General features: G+C 42.0%; 1 protein-coding gene across 3 annotated transcripts in view; it reads left to right on the top strand.

Moving 5' to 3' along the window:
* The window catches only part of COG7 (component of oligomeric golgi complex 7), a 78,227-nt gene that overhangs the window by 7,451 nt on the left and 54,767 nt on the right, over window positions 1-16,009 (top strand). For all 3 annotated transcript variants that reach the window (XM_028498749.2, XM_007105657.4, XM_055090714.1), the window contains exons 5-6: window positions 3,594-3,676; window positions 4,476-4,598. In XM_028498749.2, the coding sequence (XP_028354550.1) occupies window positions 3,594-3,676; window positions 4,476-4,598 (206 nt within the window). The remainder of the gene's footprint in view (window positions 1-3,593; window positions 3,677-4,475; window positions 4,599-16,009) is intronic.

Below are 16,009 nucleotides of genomic sequence, written 5' to 3'. Positions count from 1 at the left end.
GCACAGGCTCCAGATGCGCAGGCTCAGTACTTGTGGCTCACGGGCCTAGTTGCTCCGCGGCATGTGGGATCTTCCCAGACCAGGGCTCGAACCCGTGTCCCCTGCATCGGCAGGCAGATTCTCAACCACTGCGCCACCAGGGAAGCCCTATAATATTTTATTTTTATATAACTGTTTTATAACCAAAAATTGCCATGGTTGTCTATGCTTAATATCATGTTTTAAAATGGATTCAGTCTCATTTCCAGACTTTTCATTCCACATTTTCCCCATTTGTTAATTCTTTTTTCTTTTCTATTTTTTGGCCATGCCGCGTGGCCCGCGGGATCCTAGTTCCCTGACCAGGAGTGGAACCCAGGCCCTCGGCAGTGAGAGCGTGGAGTCCTAACCACTGGACCACCAGGGAATTCCCTGTTAATTCTTTATTTTGAGGCTTCTCTTCATTAGCAGGATTCTGTGTTTTTTTGTTTTTTTTTTTTTGCGGTATGCGGGCCTCTCACTGTTGTGGCCTCTCCTGTTGCAGAGCACAGGCTCTGGACGCGCAGGCTCAGCGGCCATGGCTTACGGGCCCAGCCGCTCCACGGCATGTGGGATCCTCCCGGACCGGGGCACGAACCTGCGTCCCCTGCATCGGTAGGCAGACTCGCAACCACTGCGCCACCAGGGAAGCCCGGAATTCTGTTTTTAAGTAGACTTTTTTTTCCCTCAGGAAGGGCATGGGGATCATATGTATATCCTCGGTATTTAAGTAAAGAATGTGTTTTTATTGCTTTTCCATGTAGAAAAGAATGACTGCTTTTGGAATTCTTGGTTCATACTATTTTTCCTTCAGAAATCTAGAGACGTTGCTTCCTTGTCTTCTGCCAACTGTATTCTGATGTTCAGTATGAGACTGGCCTGCCTATTTTTTTCTTTGTATGTAGTTTATTTTCCTTGTATAGTTAAAATAGGGTGGGCAAACATTTTCTGTAAAGGGCCAGATAATAAATTTGGGGGCTTTGTGGGGCATATGGTCTGTAGCACAAATACTTAATTCTGCAGTTGTGGCATGAAAACTCATATGTAAATGAATGAGCTTCACTGTGTTCCAATAACATTTTATTTACAAAAACAATTGGTAACTTGGCTCATAGTTTGCTGACTTCTGGCTTATGAGATTCTTTCTTTTACCCTGTAGTTTAGTTACTTTACTAGGTTATTTTTCGGTTTTGAAAATGTTTAATGTTTTCTGGAACCATAGTATCTTATTTGCTGATTCATATTTTTCTTCATTTCTAGAAAATTTCTTTCTTAAAAGACTTTTTCTTCTATTTCATTTATTTTCTTTTTCATTTTTGAGAACATCAACTATCTGTTCATTAGCTCTTCCTTTCCCCCCTCAACGTATAACATGGTCACACTGGTCTATTTTGGCTCTTTGCCAGCAATCTCCTCTCCTCCATAGTCTGTTATTTTTCAAAACTCTGTCTTCCATTTGATCACTAGCATTTTCTAAAGTATGTGTTCTGCTCTTTGTTCTTCTAATTAATTTTTAATTCATCATATCATTATTTATTTCCTAATTTTTTTTCTTAGTTCTGCCAGCCTCCCTTTATATCTCATTGTGATACCTTAGATCCTATTGAAGAAAGCGTATACCTTGTGTAATTTCCTTGAGAATGTGAAGCAGTTGTAGTGTAAAATTTTCTCCTCTTTCCTAAGGTAAATCTTTTGAAGTGCTCTCTCTTTTAAGAAAAGTTTTTTTAAATTTCAATTTTTTTTTATTATTTATTTTTAATTAGTTAATTAATTCAATTTATTTTGGGGGCTGTGTCTGGTCTTTTTAAAAAAATTTTATTTATTTATTTTATGTATCTATTTTGGCTGCATTGGGTCTTCGTTGCTGTGCTTGGGCTTTCTCTAATTGCGGCGAGTTCGTTGGGGTGTGCAGGCTTCTTTCTCATTGCGGTGGCTTCTCTTGTTGCGGAGCACGGGCTCTAGGCACGCAGGCTCAGTAGTTGTGGCGTACGGACATAGTTGCTCCGCGGCATGTGGGATCTTCCCGGACTGGGGCACGAACCCGTGTCCCCTGCATTGGCAGGCGGACTCTCAACCACTGAGCCACCAGGGAAGCCCTGGCAGGTGGATTCTTAACCACTGCGCCACCAGGGAATTCCCTGGGTGGTTAATTTTGGTGAGTATCAGGAAGGGCTTTTTTCTGCCACGAAAGTAATATGCTCTTTAATCAGTTATCTTTCTTAGAAGGCCAAGGTGCTTCTTTACTAACAGTTTTTAAATTAGTCCATCCCCAACACATTACCCACAATCTTCAAATATACACAACCAATGAATTCAGTTGATAAAGTGAAGCAACTTTTTGGAGGCTGATTTTACATATGGCAGGGATATTTATTTATTTAAGTGATCTTATGAAAATGATAAGCATTTTAAAAGCAAATGGTCATTTAAAAATTTATTTATTTATTTTTGGCTGCACTGGGTCTTGGTTGCTGTGTGCGGGCTTTCTCTAGTTGCGGCGAGCAGGGGCTACTCTTTGTTGCGGTGCACGGGCTTCTCACTGCGGTGACTTCTCTTGTTGCAGAGCATGGGCTCTAGGCGCGCGGGCTTTAGTAGTTGTGGCTCACAGGCTCAGTAGTTGTGGCTCACGGGCTCTAGAGCGCAAGCTCAGTAGTTATGGCGCACGGGCTTAGTTGTTCCGTGGCACGTGGGATCTTCCCAGACCAGGGCTCGAACCCGTTTTCCCCTGCATTCGCAGGCAGATTCTTAACCACTGAGCCACCAGGGAAGTCCCAAGATTGCTGTCCTTCAAAGACCTTACACACTGATGGAGGGTGAGGCTGGGAGAAGACAAGTACACAGATAATTTTATTACAAGATGGAATGTGAAAACTGCCTTAGTCCTCCCCAGGATGAAGGAAAGGATGAAACAAAATCGAGGAAGCTTTTATGAAAGAGCTAGTATATGTGCAGAACCTTGAAAGAGATGAATTAAAAATTTTTAAATTGTTTCTGATTATGAAATAATACATATATAGGTTATTAAAAATTTGAAAAATGGAGAAAAATATAGAAAAGAAAATGATATACCACCCAGAGATGACTGTTAGTATTTTCTTCCAGGTTTTTTCCCTTTGTGTACATACATCTTTTAAGGGAAGTATGTACATTGAGTATATGCAATTTTGTATCTTTTTTGCTCCCAGTCAGCAATGTAGCAGGAGCATTTTCTCAGGGATCTAAGATTTTGACAGGTGAGGAAAAGTATTTAGGGCACAGAAGGAATAATACATATTTGAATGGTATAGAAATGAGAAAACTCAGGGACTGTTTTGCGAATAATAATTAAACCCATTTTGTGGAATGAACATTGGCATGTGGTATCTGATTGAGTCACATGTTCTACCCTTAACTTCCTTAACTTCACTTGTTTTTTATATTTATGATCTCCACACATGAGTTAATTCATTGTCTTGGTGGGAACTTCTGAATACTAGCTCATGTATAATCCACATTTATCCTGCTGAATTCTTTCTCTTGGCTGCAACAGAAAACCTGGTAACAGTATGTACATGTTTTCCATTGTTTTTCTTTAGATCAGTCCAAAGTGTTTGTGAAGGTTTTTACTGAAATTGACCGGATGCCCCAACTTCTTGCATACTACTACAAGTGTCACAAGGTGAGAAGCTGTGAGTGATTACCATGTGGCATGCTTGTAGAACTGGGCTACAGAATCCCAGTTTCGAATCCCAGTTTCCTACTCCAAGGTAACAATATTTGCCTCCATGCCCTCTGGTCTTTTTCTTTGAATTAGCCAGTAGGGGGTGCTCTTGGTCCAGCCTGTGGATTCATTTAATTGCAAGTTGGAAAAAGTCATTCGTTTTCAGCCTCACTTGTATTTATAGCTAGATTTCCTTTACAGATGGAAGAGTTTTTATTTTTCCTATTTTTGTCTTTTAAGGGCGATTAGGTTTATTATGCCTTCAGCAAGGTTTATTATACCTTAAGGCTTCTTAAAAGCCCTTAAGAATTTTATCTGTTTTCTAGGTTTGTTGAAATTAGGTTACTGAAAATCTTGACGGCTTCCTGGGCTAACTTAATTCCTTCAAGTCCAGTGCCCATCTGTCTTTTAAGCAGTAGTGTTAGGACACGAAGCTAAAACACATATTCGCGCCCACCTCTGAGGTCTATTCAGAAGAATGGTAGCATGCTGAGTACATTGGCATGCTTTGGGGGCAAGAAAAAAGGAGAAAGGATCACTTGGAGGGCAACAGATTCAAGCTGTGGCTGATGTTCAGAGCAGGTGACTGTAAATTTTTTTCCTGCCTCTTTTGAAGTGAATGGTCGTCCGTGGGTACCCGATTGCCTGGGAGAGTGGGCAGTGGCCAGTCGCTTGCCCTGGTAGGAGGGCAGGGCAGTTGCAGCAGGCAGCATGTCTTGGCGAACCCAGTAAGGCCTCCTTTGTTCTGCCTCTGCAGGTCCAGCTTTTAGCAGCCTGGCAGGAGCTGTGCCAGACTGACCTACCCCTGGACCGGCAGCTCACTGGACTCTATGACGCCTTGCTCGGTGCTTGGCACACGCAAATCCAGTGGGCTATGCAGGTAACAGCTCTTTTGGGTTCTGGCGAGAACAAAGCCCGTGGTGCCGAGGGAGAGGGTGATGGCCTTGGGAGCAGGCTGCTCCACTGCAGAGCACCCAGGCCACCCAGAGAGAGCACCGCTGGAAGAACCTCCCCATCTGCTGTCGTCACCAAAGGGGCAGGAAAATCTTTAGGTTTCTGTTCTAACTCTTCTTATCGCTCTTATCTATATCTTAAATAGAATCTAATGTGACAATGTTGCTTGTTGTTCAGCAGGGGAGCCCTGTGGAATTCCTGGAGGCCGTTATCTTCTGATCTAAAAGCAGGAGGCCCTCAGTCAGGTGGTGCTTGAGTGAACAAGGCTGTTTTAATCTTAACTTTGTGTAAAATTTACTCGGCCTAAAGTTAGTTTCCCTTGTTCTCACCATAAGCCAAGAGTTAGAGGAACAGTATAATTTTAAAGGCACCCTCTGACTTAGGGGAGAGGTGAGACAGAGAACTTCATTTCACTTACTTTCACGAACTTTCCATCATTTACTTTCCTAAAGTCTCTAGGCATTTTCAGCCTTGAAGGATATGAAACATTGGTCCCTTGTCTTGATGCCAGGAGGTGCACTAGATCTTCTCTTTAGAAGGGGAAAAAGGCTGTCTTATGTCTGAGTAATGACTGACTGGGCCTGTTTATGGTGTGGCTTATATTTTTTTCAGAATTAGTTGTGAATTGCCCTTCGCATATTGGTCAGTAATTTGCTGGAATGAACTCCACTGTAGTTGGAGAGAGTTCCTTGTATAGGGTCATGTCATTGAAGGTGGTTGAAGTGCTCTTCTCCATCCTCTTTTCTTTCTCCTTGAACCAACCTTATTCAGACAAAAAAACCCCCAAAACAAAAAAACAAAAACACCCCCAAACCAGCGAACAAAACAAAAAACAACCTCCTGTGGAAGTTTCCCGTTTTTTATGTAATCGTCAGTTTTCAGTGATCCTGTCCATCTGCACGCATTATTGTGTCCTTGTCTCGTCTACTGCTTATATCTTGAGGATAAAAACAGTTCATGCCTATAAGTACACTGGCCCTTCAGCATCTTGGAAAAAGGATTTCGACTTCTCACACTTTTTTTGGGGCCTCACCCCAAGTTTTGTAAGACGTAAGTTTATGCTAATTTCCACTTTTGTCCCATGGCCCATTTTCTTTTCAGAATGTGAGCATGATAGGTGACTGTCGTCTCCTGAAGCTCAGTAGAGTACAGAAGAAACCCAAAGGCGCCAGGGTGAATGTGTCTCTAAAGATTTTTTTCCCCCGGTATTTTATTTTATTTTTTATATTTTGGCCATGCCACGTAACATGTGGGATCTTAGTTCCCCAACCAGGGATTGAACCCCGCTCCCTTGCAGTGGAAGTGCGGAGTCTTAACCACTGGACCGCCAGGGAATTCCCTTTCCCCAGTATTTTAATATGGAAAGTTTCCAACATATAAAAAATTTGAAAGAGTTGTACAGTGAACACCCATGTACCCACCTCCTGTGTTCTACAATGAACATTTTGCTATATTTGCTTTATCACAAATCTATCCATCTATCCATGTGTATCTGTTCATTGACCCATCTTATTTTTTGATTCATTTCAAAGTAAGTTGCAAACATCATTCACTTCAGAACATACGTATTATTAACTAGAGTTCAGTATTTGTTTACTGGGTTTTTTTTTAGGTAAAATTATGAAATGCAATGATCTTAAATATGCCATTTAATTAGTTTTGACAAATGCTGTTTAACCTAATCCCCTACCAAGATATGGAACATGACTATCACACTAGAAAGTTCCCTTGTGCTCCTTCTCAGTCAGTCTTTGTACCAACATCCCTGAAGGCAACCGCTGTTCTGATTTTTCCCACCATAAATTAGTTTAGCTTGTTTTAAAATTTCATGTAAATGGAATCATGTGTATGTCCTTTTGGTGAGGCTTCTTTCATTCAGCATGTTTTTGGAGATTTATTCATGTTGTTGTACGTATCAGTAAGCTTGTTCCTTTTTATTACTGAACGCTCTTACGTGGTATGAATATATAACAGTTTTGTTTATTGAGGTTTTTTTTAAGTTTTATTTATTTAATTAATTTATTTTTAGCTGCATTGGGTCTTTGTTGCTGTGCGCGGGCTTTCTCTAGTTGCAGCGAGCGGGGGCTACTCTTTATTGCGGTGTGCTGGCTTCTCACTGAGGTGGCTTCTCTTATTGCGGAGCATGGGCTTCATTAGTTGTGGCTCGTGGGCTCTAGAGCGCAGGCTCAGTAGTTGTGGCGCTCGGGCTTAGTTGCTCCATAGCTTGTGGGATCTTCCCGGACCAGGGCTCGAACCTGTGTCCCCTGCATTGGCTGGTGGATTCTTAACCACTGCGCCACCATGGAAGCCCTATTGAGTCTTTTATTGATGGACACTTGTGCTATTTCCAGTTTGGTGCAATTATAAATAAAGCTGCTCTAAACATTGTTCTGTAAGTTTTTTGTGGACACCACACGTTCATATCTCTTGGGTAAAGACGTGGAAGTGGAATTGCTGGGTTATAGAGTAGGTCTATATTTAGATTTATAAGAAATTGGCGGGCTTCCCTGGTGGCGCAGTGGTTGCGCGTCCGCCTGCCGATGCAGGGGAACCGGGTTCGCGCCCCTGTCCGGGAGGATCCCACATGCCACGGAGCAGCTAAGCCTGTGCGCCACAACTACTGAGCCTGCGCTCTAGAGCCGGCAAGCCACAGCTACTGAGCCCACGTGCCGCAACTACTGAAGCCTGTGCGCCTAGAGCCTGTGCTCCGCAACAGGAGAAGACACCACAATGAGAAGTTCGCACACTGCAACGAAGAGTAGCCCCTGCTCGAAGCAACTAGAGAAAGCACGCACACAGCAATGGAGACCCAACGCAGCCAAAAATAAAGAAATCGGTACTTTTTCAAAATGACTGTGCTTTTTACATTCCCACAACACAAGTGCGTGAGAGTTCTGATTGCTACACATCAGGTGTTGTCTTTTTTTTTTTGGTAAATTTATTTATTTTATTTATTTATTTTTGGCTGTGTTGGGTCTGCGTTGCTGCACTTGGGCTTTCTCTAATTGCAGTGAATGGGGGCTACTCTTTGTTGCGGTGTGTGGGCTCCTCACTGCGGTGGCTTCTCTTGTTGCAGAGCACGGGCTGTAGGTGTGTGGGCTTCAGTAGTTGCAGCACGTGGGCTCAGTAGTAGTGGCTCGTGGGCTCTAGAGCACAGGTTCAGTAGTCGTGGCACACGGGCTTAGTTGCTCCATGGCCTGTGGGATCTTCCTGGACCAGGGCTCAAACCCATGTCCCCTACATTGGCAGGCAGATTCATTTTTTTTTTTTAATTTATTTATTTTATTTATTATTTTTGGCTGCGTTGGGTCTTCGTTGCTGTGTGCGGGCTTTCTCTAGTTGCAGTTGAAGTACCTGTTCTGGTCTTCTGCCCATTTAAAAAAATTGGGTAATTTGCCTTTCTATTATTGAGGTATAGAAGTTCTTTACATATTCTAGATATAAGTTCCTTTTTTGTTTGTTTGTTTGTTTTGTTTTTTTGTGGTACGGGGGCCTCTCACTGTTGTGGCCTCTCCCGTTGCGGAGCACAGGCTCCAGACGGGGAGGCTCAGCGGCCATGGCTCATGGGCCCAGCCACTTCGCGGCACGTGGGATCCTCCCTGACCGGGGCACGAACCCGTGTCCCCTGCATCGGCAGGCGGACTCTCAACCACTGCGCCACCAGGGAAGCCCCTAGATGTAAGTTCTTTATCAGATATCTTTTTTTTTTTTTAACATCTTTGTTGGAGTATAACTGTTTTACAATAGTGTGTTAGTTTCTCCTTTACAACAAAATGAATCAGTTATACATATACATATGTTCCCATATCTCTTCCCTCTTGCGTCTCCCTCCCTCCCACCCTCCCTATCCCACCCCTCTCGGTGGTCACAAAGCACAGAGGTGATCTCCCTGTGCTATGCGGCAGCTTCCCACTAGCTATCTAATTTACATTTGGTAGTGCATATATGTCCCTGCCACTCTCTCACTTCACCACAGCTTACCCTTCCCCCTCCCGAGTCCTGTCAATTTTGAGCTACATGAGATAGTTTGGATAGGCTAGTTGTTGGGGACCCTCTCCTAGGTTCATACATTTATGTGCTTCTGGAATTGTTTTACTTTCTCTAGAGAGGAGCCTTCCAATCTGGCTGAAGGATGTTTCTGGCTGCCTTTGTTGTGGGAGCTGAGTTGGGGGGACTGGGGGGTCTCTGCTTCCAGTATTCTGTAAATATAGACTCGATTTCCCTCAGCTGGGCCTGGCACCCCCTGTCAAAGCCCTTGGCTTAACCTTTCCAGAGAATAAACCTCCAGACTTCTGCAGTTTAGTAGATTCTGCATGTGCCTGGTAGCATGAGTGACTTCTCAGAGTTCCCACCTTGGTCTTCCTTGTTTCAACCCACCAACTCTCACTCCCATGTCCAGACACCTGGTACTGCCCATACTGAGACCTTTGAGAATTGTGTGGGGTCAATCAGGTTGGTTCTTGCTTTCCCCCTGCAGACTTGAGATTCCGTTTTCTCAGGTCTGATCCTAGTTCCACTGCACCATCTACTTTTTAGCTTCCAAAACTTTGTTGCTGTTTTCTCTATTGTTAGAGTTTGATAGTGTCTGGCCTTACATTTAGGTCTTTAACCCATTTTGAGTTTATTCTTGTGTGTGGTGTTAGGGAGTGTTCTAATTTCATACTTTTACATGTAGCTGTTATCAGATATCTTTTGTAGATATTTCCTTCCAGTCTGGCTTGAGCAGAAGTGTCGATTTTTTTTAAAAAAATTTTTCTGTATTTATTTATTTTTGGCTGTGTTGGGTCTTCGTTTCTGTGCGAGGGCTTTCTCTAGTTGTGGCGAGTGGGGGCCACTCTTCATCGTGGTGTGCGGGCCTCTCACTGTCGCGGCCGCTCTTGTTGTGGAGCGTAAGCTCCAGACGTTCAGGCTCACAGGCCTAGTTGCTCCGCGGCATGCGGGATCCTCCCAGACCGGGACTTGAACCCGTGTCCCCTGCATTGGCAGGCAGATTCTCAACCACTGCGCCACCGGGGAAGCCCCAGAAGTGTTGATTTTGATGAACTTGATTTTATCGTTTCTTTTATGGTTATTGCTTTCTTTGTCCTCAGAAACCATCACCATTCCCCAAGTTGCAAAGCTCTTCTTCTGTGTTTTCTTATAGAAGCTTGTTGAGCTTTTATATTTAGTTCTGTGGCCCATCTTGAATTGTTTTTTGTGTGTAGTGTAGGGTAAGGTCAGATTGTTTTTGCATGTGCTGTTTGGGTTAATTCTATGGCCCTAGTTGTTAAGTTTGGTCTTACAGTCTTTCAACTTTTGGTTCTTGTTTGGCAAATGGCCAGAGCATCCTTTTTGCCAGAGCATTTTAAAGGAAAGGGGACACCTTTGAGCATAGGGGACCTGTTGGTTGGTCAGCTGAAACTATCAGCTATAAACATAGTTTCAGCTGACCAACCAATTAGAACGCTTGGGTACAGAGTCATTTAGTCTAATTCTCCCCCCTCCACCCGGCACCCCAGCCTCAGGTCACTTAAGTAGGAGCTAAGAGTGAAGTAGGTACTCATTGCCTAGTCCTTTCTCACAATACAAGGAGAGGAGTCAGGATTTCTCTTTCTAGATAAGAGTAGTTTTCATTTTCTCCTTTGGTCCCATCCTTTCTTGTAGTAAAATGTTTCTTTTGTCAAATCAGGACGTTGGACTGGGTGATATGGAAAGGTCTCTATGGTTCTCTTATGTTTGGGGGATCGTGGGGGGAATACATTGGATGGAGACAGAGGAGGGTTTGTATTGGTGCAGCTTTGTGTGGAGGGAGTGGGAACATTGAATGCAAGACAGAAGTTTGGCTTTCTCTAGAAGATAGTGAGCCTCTGCAGCGATAGAGTGAATGATGATGTTACTGTTTTGAGAATGCTTTCGGTGTCAGAATATCACCTATGTAGTTTCTCTGCCAAAAAGTCTTACCATGAGGAAACATGCAGACAAATCCAAATCAAAGACCATTTTTCAAGACAACTGTCCTAGACTCTTCAAAAATGTCATTGTCATGAACGAAAAAAAGTCAGAAAATTGTTTAGATTAAAGGAGACAAAAAAAAAAAAAAAAGGCAACTAAATGTAGTTTCATGATCCTGGATTGGATTCTACATGATGACAAAAGAAACTATCAAGGACATTGAAAGAACAACTGGGGAAATTTGAACATGGGCTGTGGCAGGTAAAAGTATTACATCAAGGTTACGTTTGATTATTTGCAGTGTCGTAATATAGGAGGATGGCCTTATTCTTAAGAGATAAACGCTGAGGTATTTAGGGGTGATGTGTCATGATATCTCTGATTACCTTTCCAATGGCTTAGAGAGAAATAGAAATAAAGCAGTTGTGGCAAAATGTTGATTGTTGAATCTTGCAGTATTTAAACATTTAAAGTGTAAGAAAAATTCTAAATAACATTTCAAACTAATGAATTTGGTGGTGGTAAATAGGGTGAATTGATGAGGAAAGATTGAAGACAGGTAGGAAGCTATGTTTGGTCTAGGATGGTGATGGTAATGTAGCAAAAGATACCCAGTTAAAAAATGAACAGTTGCTAAGACCTGGTAACTGATAAAGGGACTGAAAGAAAGGAAAGTGAAAGGGAGATTTTTATTCTGGTTGAATGGAGATGCTACTGACAGAAATAAGGAAGTTGATAGAAACAGACCTGGGGGGCTTCCCTGGTGGCGCGGTGGTTGCGCGTCCGCCTGCCGATGCAGGGGAACCGGGTTCGCGCCCCGCTCTGGGAGGATCCCACATGCCGCGGAGCGGCTGGGCCCGTGAGACATGGCCGAGGGGCCTGCCCGTGCGGAGCCGATGCAGGGGAACCGGGTTCGCGCCCCGGTCTGGGAGGATCCCACATGCCGCGGAGCGGCTGGGCCCGTGAGCCATGGCCGCTGGGCCTGCGCGTCCGGAGCCTGTGCTCCGCAACGGGAGAGGCCACAACAGAGGGAGGCCCGCATACCACCAAAAAAAAAAATAAATAAAAAGAAACAGACCTGGGGAGGTCAGTGGGATAATAATGAATTCCAATTCAGGACACTTTTAAATTCCAAGTGAGAGTGGCTCAGCTTAATGGTGACATCCAGTAGATGGCTGGAAGCTGTTGCTCAGGATATAAATTGGTCATTTTGGTATTTGTTGGATTAGATTTGCATTTCCTCTATTTCTTCCTCTCAGACCCCAGCAGTGATGTTTATTAAACTAAACAGGTGTTTGTTGAAGTTTTGTGAATTCTCTATGATAATTTAAAAATTTTGTTTTCTATTTTGGTAATAATCTAAGAAAAAATATAAGCATATTTTGGGTCATGTATGTGACCACCTTATAACCAAGTGCTGCCATGTAATTTCAGTGGGTGCTTTTCTGTTGATAGTCACATTGGTACCCCTGTTCTATGGGGGGCCGGTGAAAAAAGAAAGAGACAAACAACGCTTAGATGATGTAAGTGCTGGTGCCAAGTGAGTGCTGTTTAATGCCGTTGCCAACTTGATGTTTTCTTAGTAGTTTGTAGTTTGAGTAGAGATAGAAGCAGTGTAAAAATTCTCCTCGCATATCACAGAGAAGCATAGGCTGGCTGAACTCAAAAAAGACCTGTGCTGTAGCAGTCAGATCAAACTGTTGATGAAAAAGGCAGTTTAGTTGCAGTAAACATCTTCATCTGTCCTATTTTTTTGAATTTTATTGGTTTGATAGTTAATTTTTTGTGTGTGGTAAAATATACATACAATTTACCATTTTAGCCATTTTAAGTGTACAATCAAATGGCATTAAGTACATTCACAGTGTTGATTAACTATCATGCTGTCTATTTCCAGAACTTTTTCATCACCCTAAACAGAAACTGTGTACTCATTAAGTAATAACTCCCCACTTCGCCCTCTTCCATCCCCTAGTAACCTTAACCTTTTACTGTGTCTATAAATTTTCCTATTCTAGATACCTCTTATAAGTAGGGCCATATGATATTTGTCCTTATGTGTTTGGCTGATTTCACTTAGCATAATGGTTTCAGGGATCATCCATGTTGTAGCATGTACCAGAATTTTCATTCCTTTTATGGCTGAATAATCTGTTGTATGTATTTACTACATTTTGGCTATCCATTCATTTGTTGATAAACACTTGAATTGCTTCCACCTGTTGGCTATTGTGAGTAATCTGCTCTGAACATAGGTGTACAAATATCTCTTTGGGTCCTTGTTTTTAATTCTTTTGGGTGTATACCTACAAGTGGAATTGCTGGATCATATCATAATCCTATGTTTAACATTTTGAGAAACTGCCAGATTGTTTTCTATAGCAGCTGCACCATTTTACATTCCCATCAGCAATGCATAAGAATTCCAATTTCTGGGGCTTCCCTGGCGGCACAGTGGTTGAGAGTCCGCCTGCCGATGCAAGGGACATGGGTTCGTGTCCCGGTCTGGGAGGATCCCACTTAACGCACAGCAGCTAGGCCCATGAGCCATGGCCACTGAGCCTGTGCGTCCAGAGCCTGTGCTCCGCAATGGGAGAGGCCACAACGGTGAGAGGCCCGCGTACCGCAAAAAAAAAAAAAAAAAAAAAAAAAAAGAATTCCAATTTCTCTACATCCTTGTCAGCACTTGTTATTTTCCATTTTTTTGATAATACCCATTCTAGTGTGTGTGAAATGGTATCTCATGGAGGTTTTGATTTGTATTTCCCTAATGACTAATGATGTTGGACATCTTTTCACATGCTCATCAGCCATTTGTATTATCGTCTTTGGAGAAATGTCTATTACAGTTTTTTGCCCATTTTTGAATTGTAGTGTTTGGTTTTATGTTGTTGAGTTGTAGGAGTTCTTTATATATTCTGGGTATTAATCCCTTATCAGTTACATGATTTGCAAATATTTTCTCCCATTCCATTGGTTGTCTTTTCACTCTATTTGTAATATGCTTTAACAAATTTTTAATTTTGATATAGTCCAGTTTATCTATTTTTTCTTTCATTGCCTATGCTTTTGGTGTCATACTTAAGAAACTATAGTCATCTCTTGGTATCCTCAGGGAATTGATCCAGGAACCCACCCCCCTCCCCATACCAAGGCCCATGGATGCTCACGTCCCTTATGTAAAATGGTATAGTATTTGCATACAACCTATGCATGTACTCCTGTATACTTCAAATCATCTCTAGATTATTTATAATACCTAATACAATGTAAAGGCTATGTAAATAGTTTCTGGTATGCAGCAAATTCAAGTTTTGCTTTTTGGAACTTTCTGGAGGTTTTTTTTTCCTGAATATTTTTGATCTGAGGTTGGTTGAATCTGTGGATGCAGAACGTGTAGATATGGAGAGCCAACTGTTGCCAAATCCAAGGTCATGAGGATTTTGCCCTATGTTTTCTTCTAAGAATTTTATAGGTTACTCTTTTTAAAAAAAAAAAATTAATTAATGTATTCATTTATTTTTGGCTGCATTGGGTCTTCGTTGCTGCGCACAGGCTTTCTCTAGTTGCGGTGAGCAGGGGCTCCTCTTCGTTGCAGTGCGCGGGCTTCTCACCGCGGTGGCTTCTCTTGTTGAGGAGCATGGGCTCTAGGCATGGGGGCTTCAGTAGTTGTGGCACGTGGGCTTCAGTAGTTGTGGCTCGTGGGCTCTAGAGTGCAGGCCCAGTAGTTGTGGCGCTCGGGCTTAGTTGCTCCGTGGCATGTGGGATCTTCCCAGACTGGGGCTCGAACCTGTGTCCCCTTAATTGGCAGGCGGATTCTTAACCACTGCGCCACCAGGGAAGCCCTGTAGTTTACTCTTAACATTTAGGTCTGATTAATTTTGAGTTAATTTTTGTATATGGTATCAGGTAAGGATACAACTTTTTTTTTTTTTTTTTGCATGTAGTATCCAGTTTTCTGAGCACCATTTGTTGAAAAGACTGTCCTTTTCCCATTGAATGATTTTGGCACTCATGTTGAAAATCATTTGACCATGTATGTGTGTTTCTGGACTCTCTATTCCATTGGGCTATATGTGTATCCTTATGCAAGTACCACACTGTTTTGACTATTATAGCTTTGTAGTAAGCTTTGAAATTAGGAAGTGTGAGATAGCCAGTGTTCCTCTTTTTCAATATTGTTTTTACTATTTGGGTTTCCCTCAAATTCCATATGAATTTTAGGATGGGTTTTCCTGTTTCTCCAGAAAACACCTTTGGGATTTTGATGGAGATTGCATTGAATATGTAGATGGCTTTGGGTAGTATTACCATGTTAACAATATTAAGTCTTCCAGTGCATGAACATAGGAAGTCTTTCCATTTTTTGTGTGTATTCTTTAATTTCTCTCAGCAGTGTTTTGTCGTTCTCAGTGTACAAGTCTTTTAGTTCCTTCGTTACATTTATTTCTAAATAGTTTATTCTTTTTGATGCTATTGTAAATGGAATAATTTTCTTAATTTCCTTTTCAGATTGTTAGAATAGAATTGCTAGTATAGAAATGCAAGTGATTAAAAAATTATTTATTTATTTGGTTGCACTGGGTCTTTTCGTTGTGGCAGGCAGGCTCCTTAGTTGTGGCTCGTGGGCTCCTTAGTTGTGGCATGCAAACTCTTAGTTGCGGCATGCGTGTGGGATCTAGTTCCCTGACCAGGGGTCAAAGCCAGGCCCTCTGCATTGGGAGCACAGAGTTTTAACCACTGCCCAACCAGGGAAGTCCCTGAATGTGAGTGATTTTTGTTTGTTGATTTCCCATCTTGCAACTTTGCTGAATTTGTTTATTACTGCTAACAGTTTTTTTTTTTTTTCAATTTGTTAGGATTTTCTACATATAAGATTATATCATTTGTGAAAAGAGATAATGTTACTTTTTCCTTTCCAATATAGATGCCTTTTATTACTTTTTCTTGTCCAATTCTTCTGGCTAGAACTTCCAGTATTATGTTGAATAAAGTGGCAAAAGCAGGCACCCTTGTCTTGTTCCTGGTCTTAGGGGAAAAGCTTTCAGTGTTTCACCATTGAATATGATGTTTGCCATGGGTTTTTCTGATATGGCCTTTATCATGTTGGGGAGGTTCCTTTCTATTCCTAGTTTACTGAGTGTTTTTTTTTTTCCAATTATGAAAGGGTGTTGAATTTTGTCAGATGCTTTTTCTGCATTAATTGAGATTAATGAGCTTTTTCCCCCTTCATTCTGTTAATACAGTATATTACATTGACTAATTTGATATGTTGAACCATTCATTCTGGAGATCAGTCTCAGTCATGGTTTATGATCCTTTTAATATGCTGCTAAGTTCAGTTTACTAGTATTTTGTTGAGTATTTTTTTTTTTTTTTTTTTTTTTTTTTTTTTTGGGGTTCGCG

The sequence above is a fragment of the Physeter macrocephalus genome, chromosome 14 (genome assembly GCF_002837175.3).
Source record: "Physeter macrocephalus isolate SW-GA chromosome 14, ASM283717v5, whole genome shotgun sequence".
Taxonomy (NCBI): domain Eukaryota; kingdom Metazoa; phylum Chordata; class Mammalia; order Artiodactyla; family Physeteridae; genus Physeter; species Physeter macrocephalus.
This window is presented reverse-complemented; position numbering and strand designations above follow the sequence as displayed.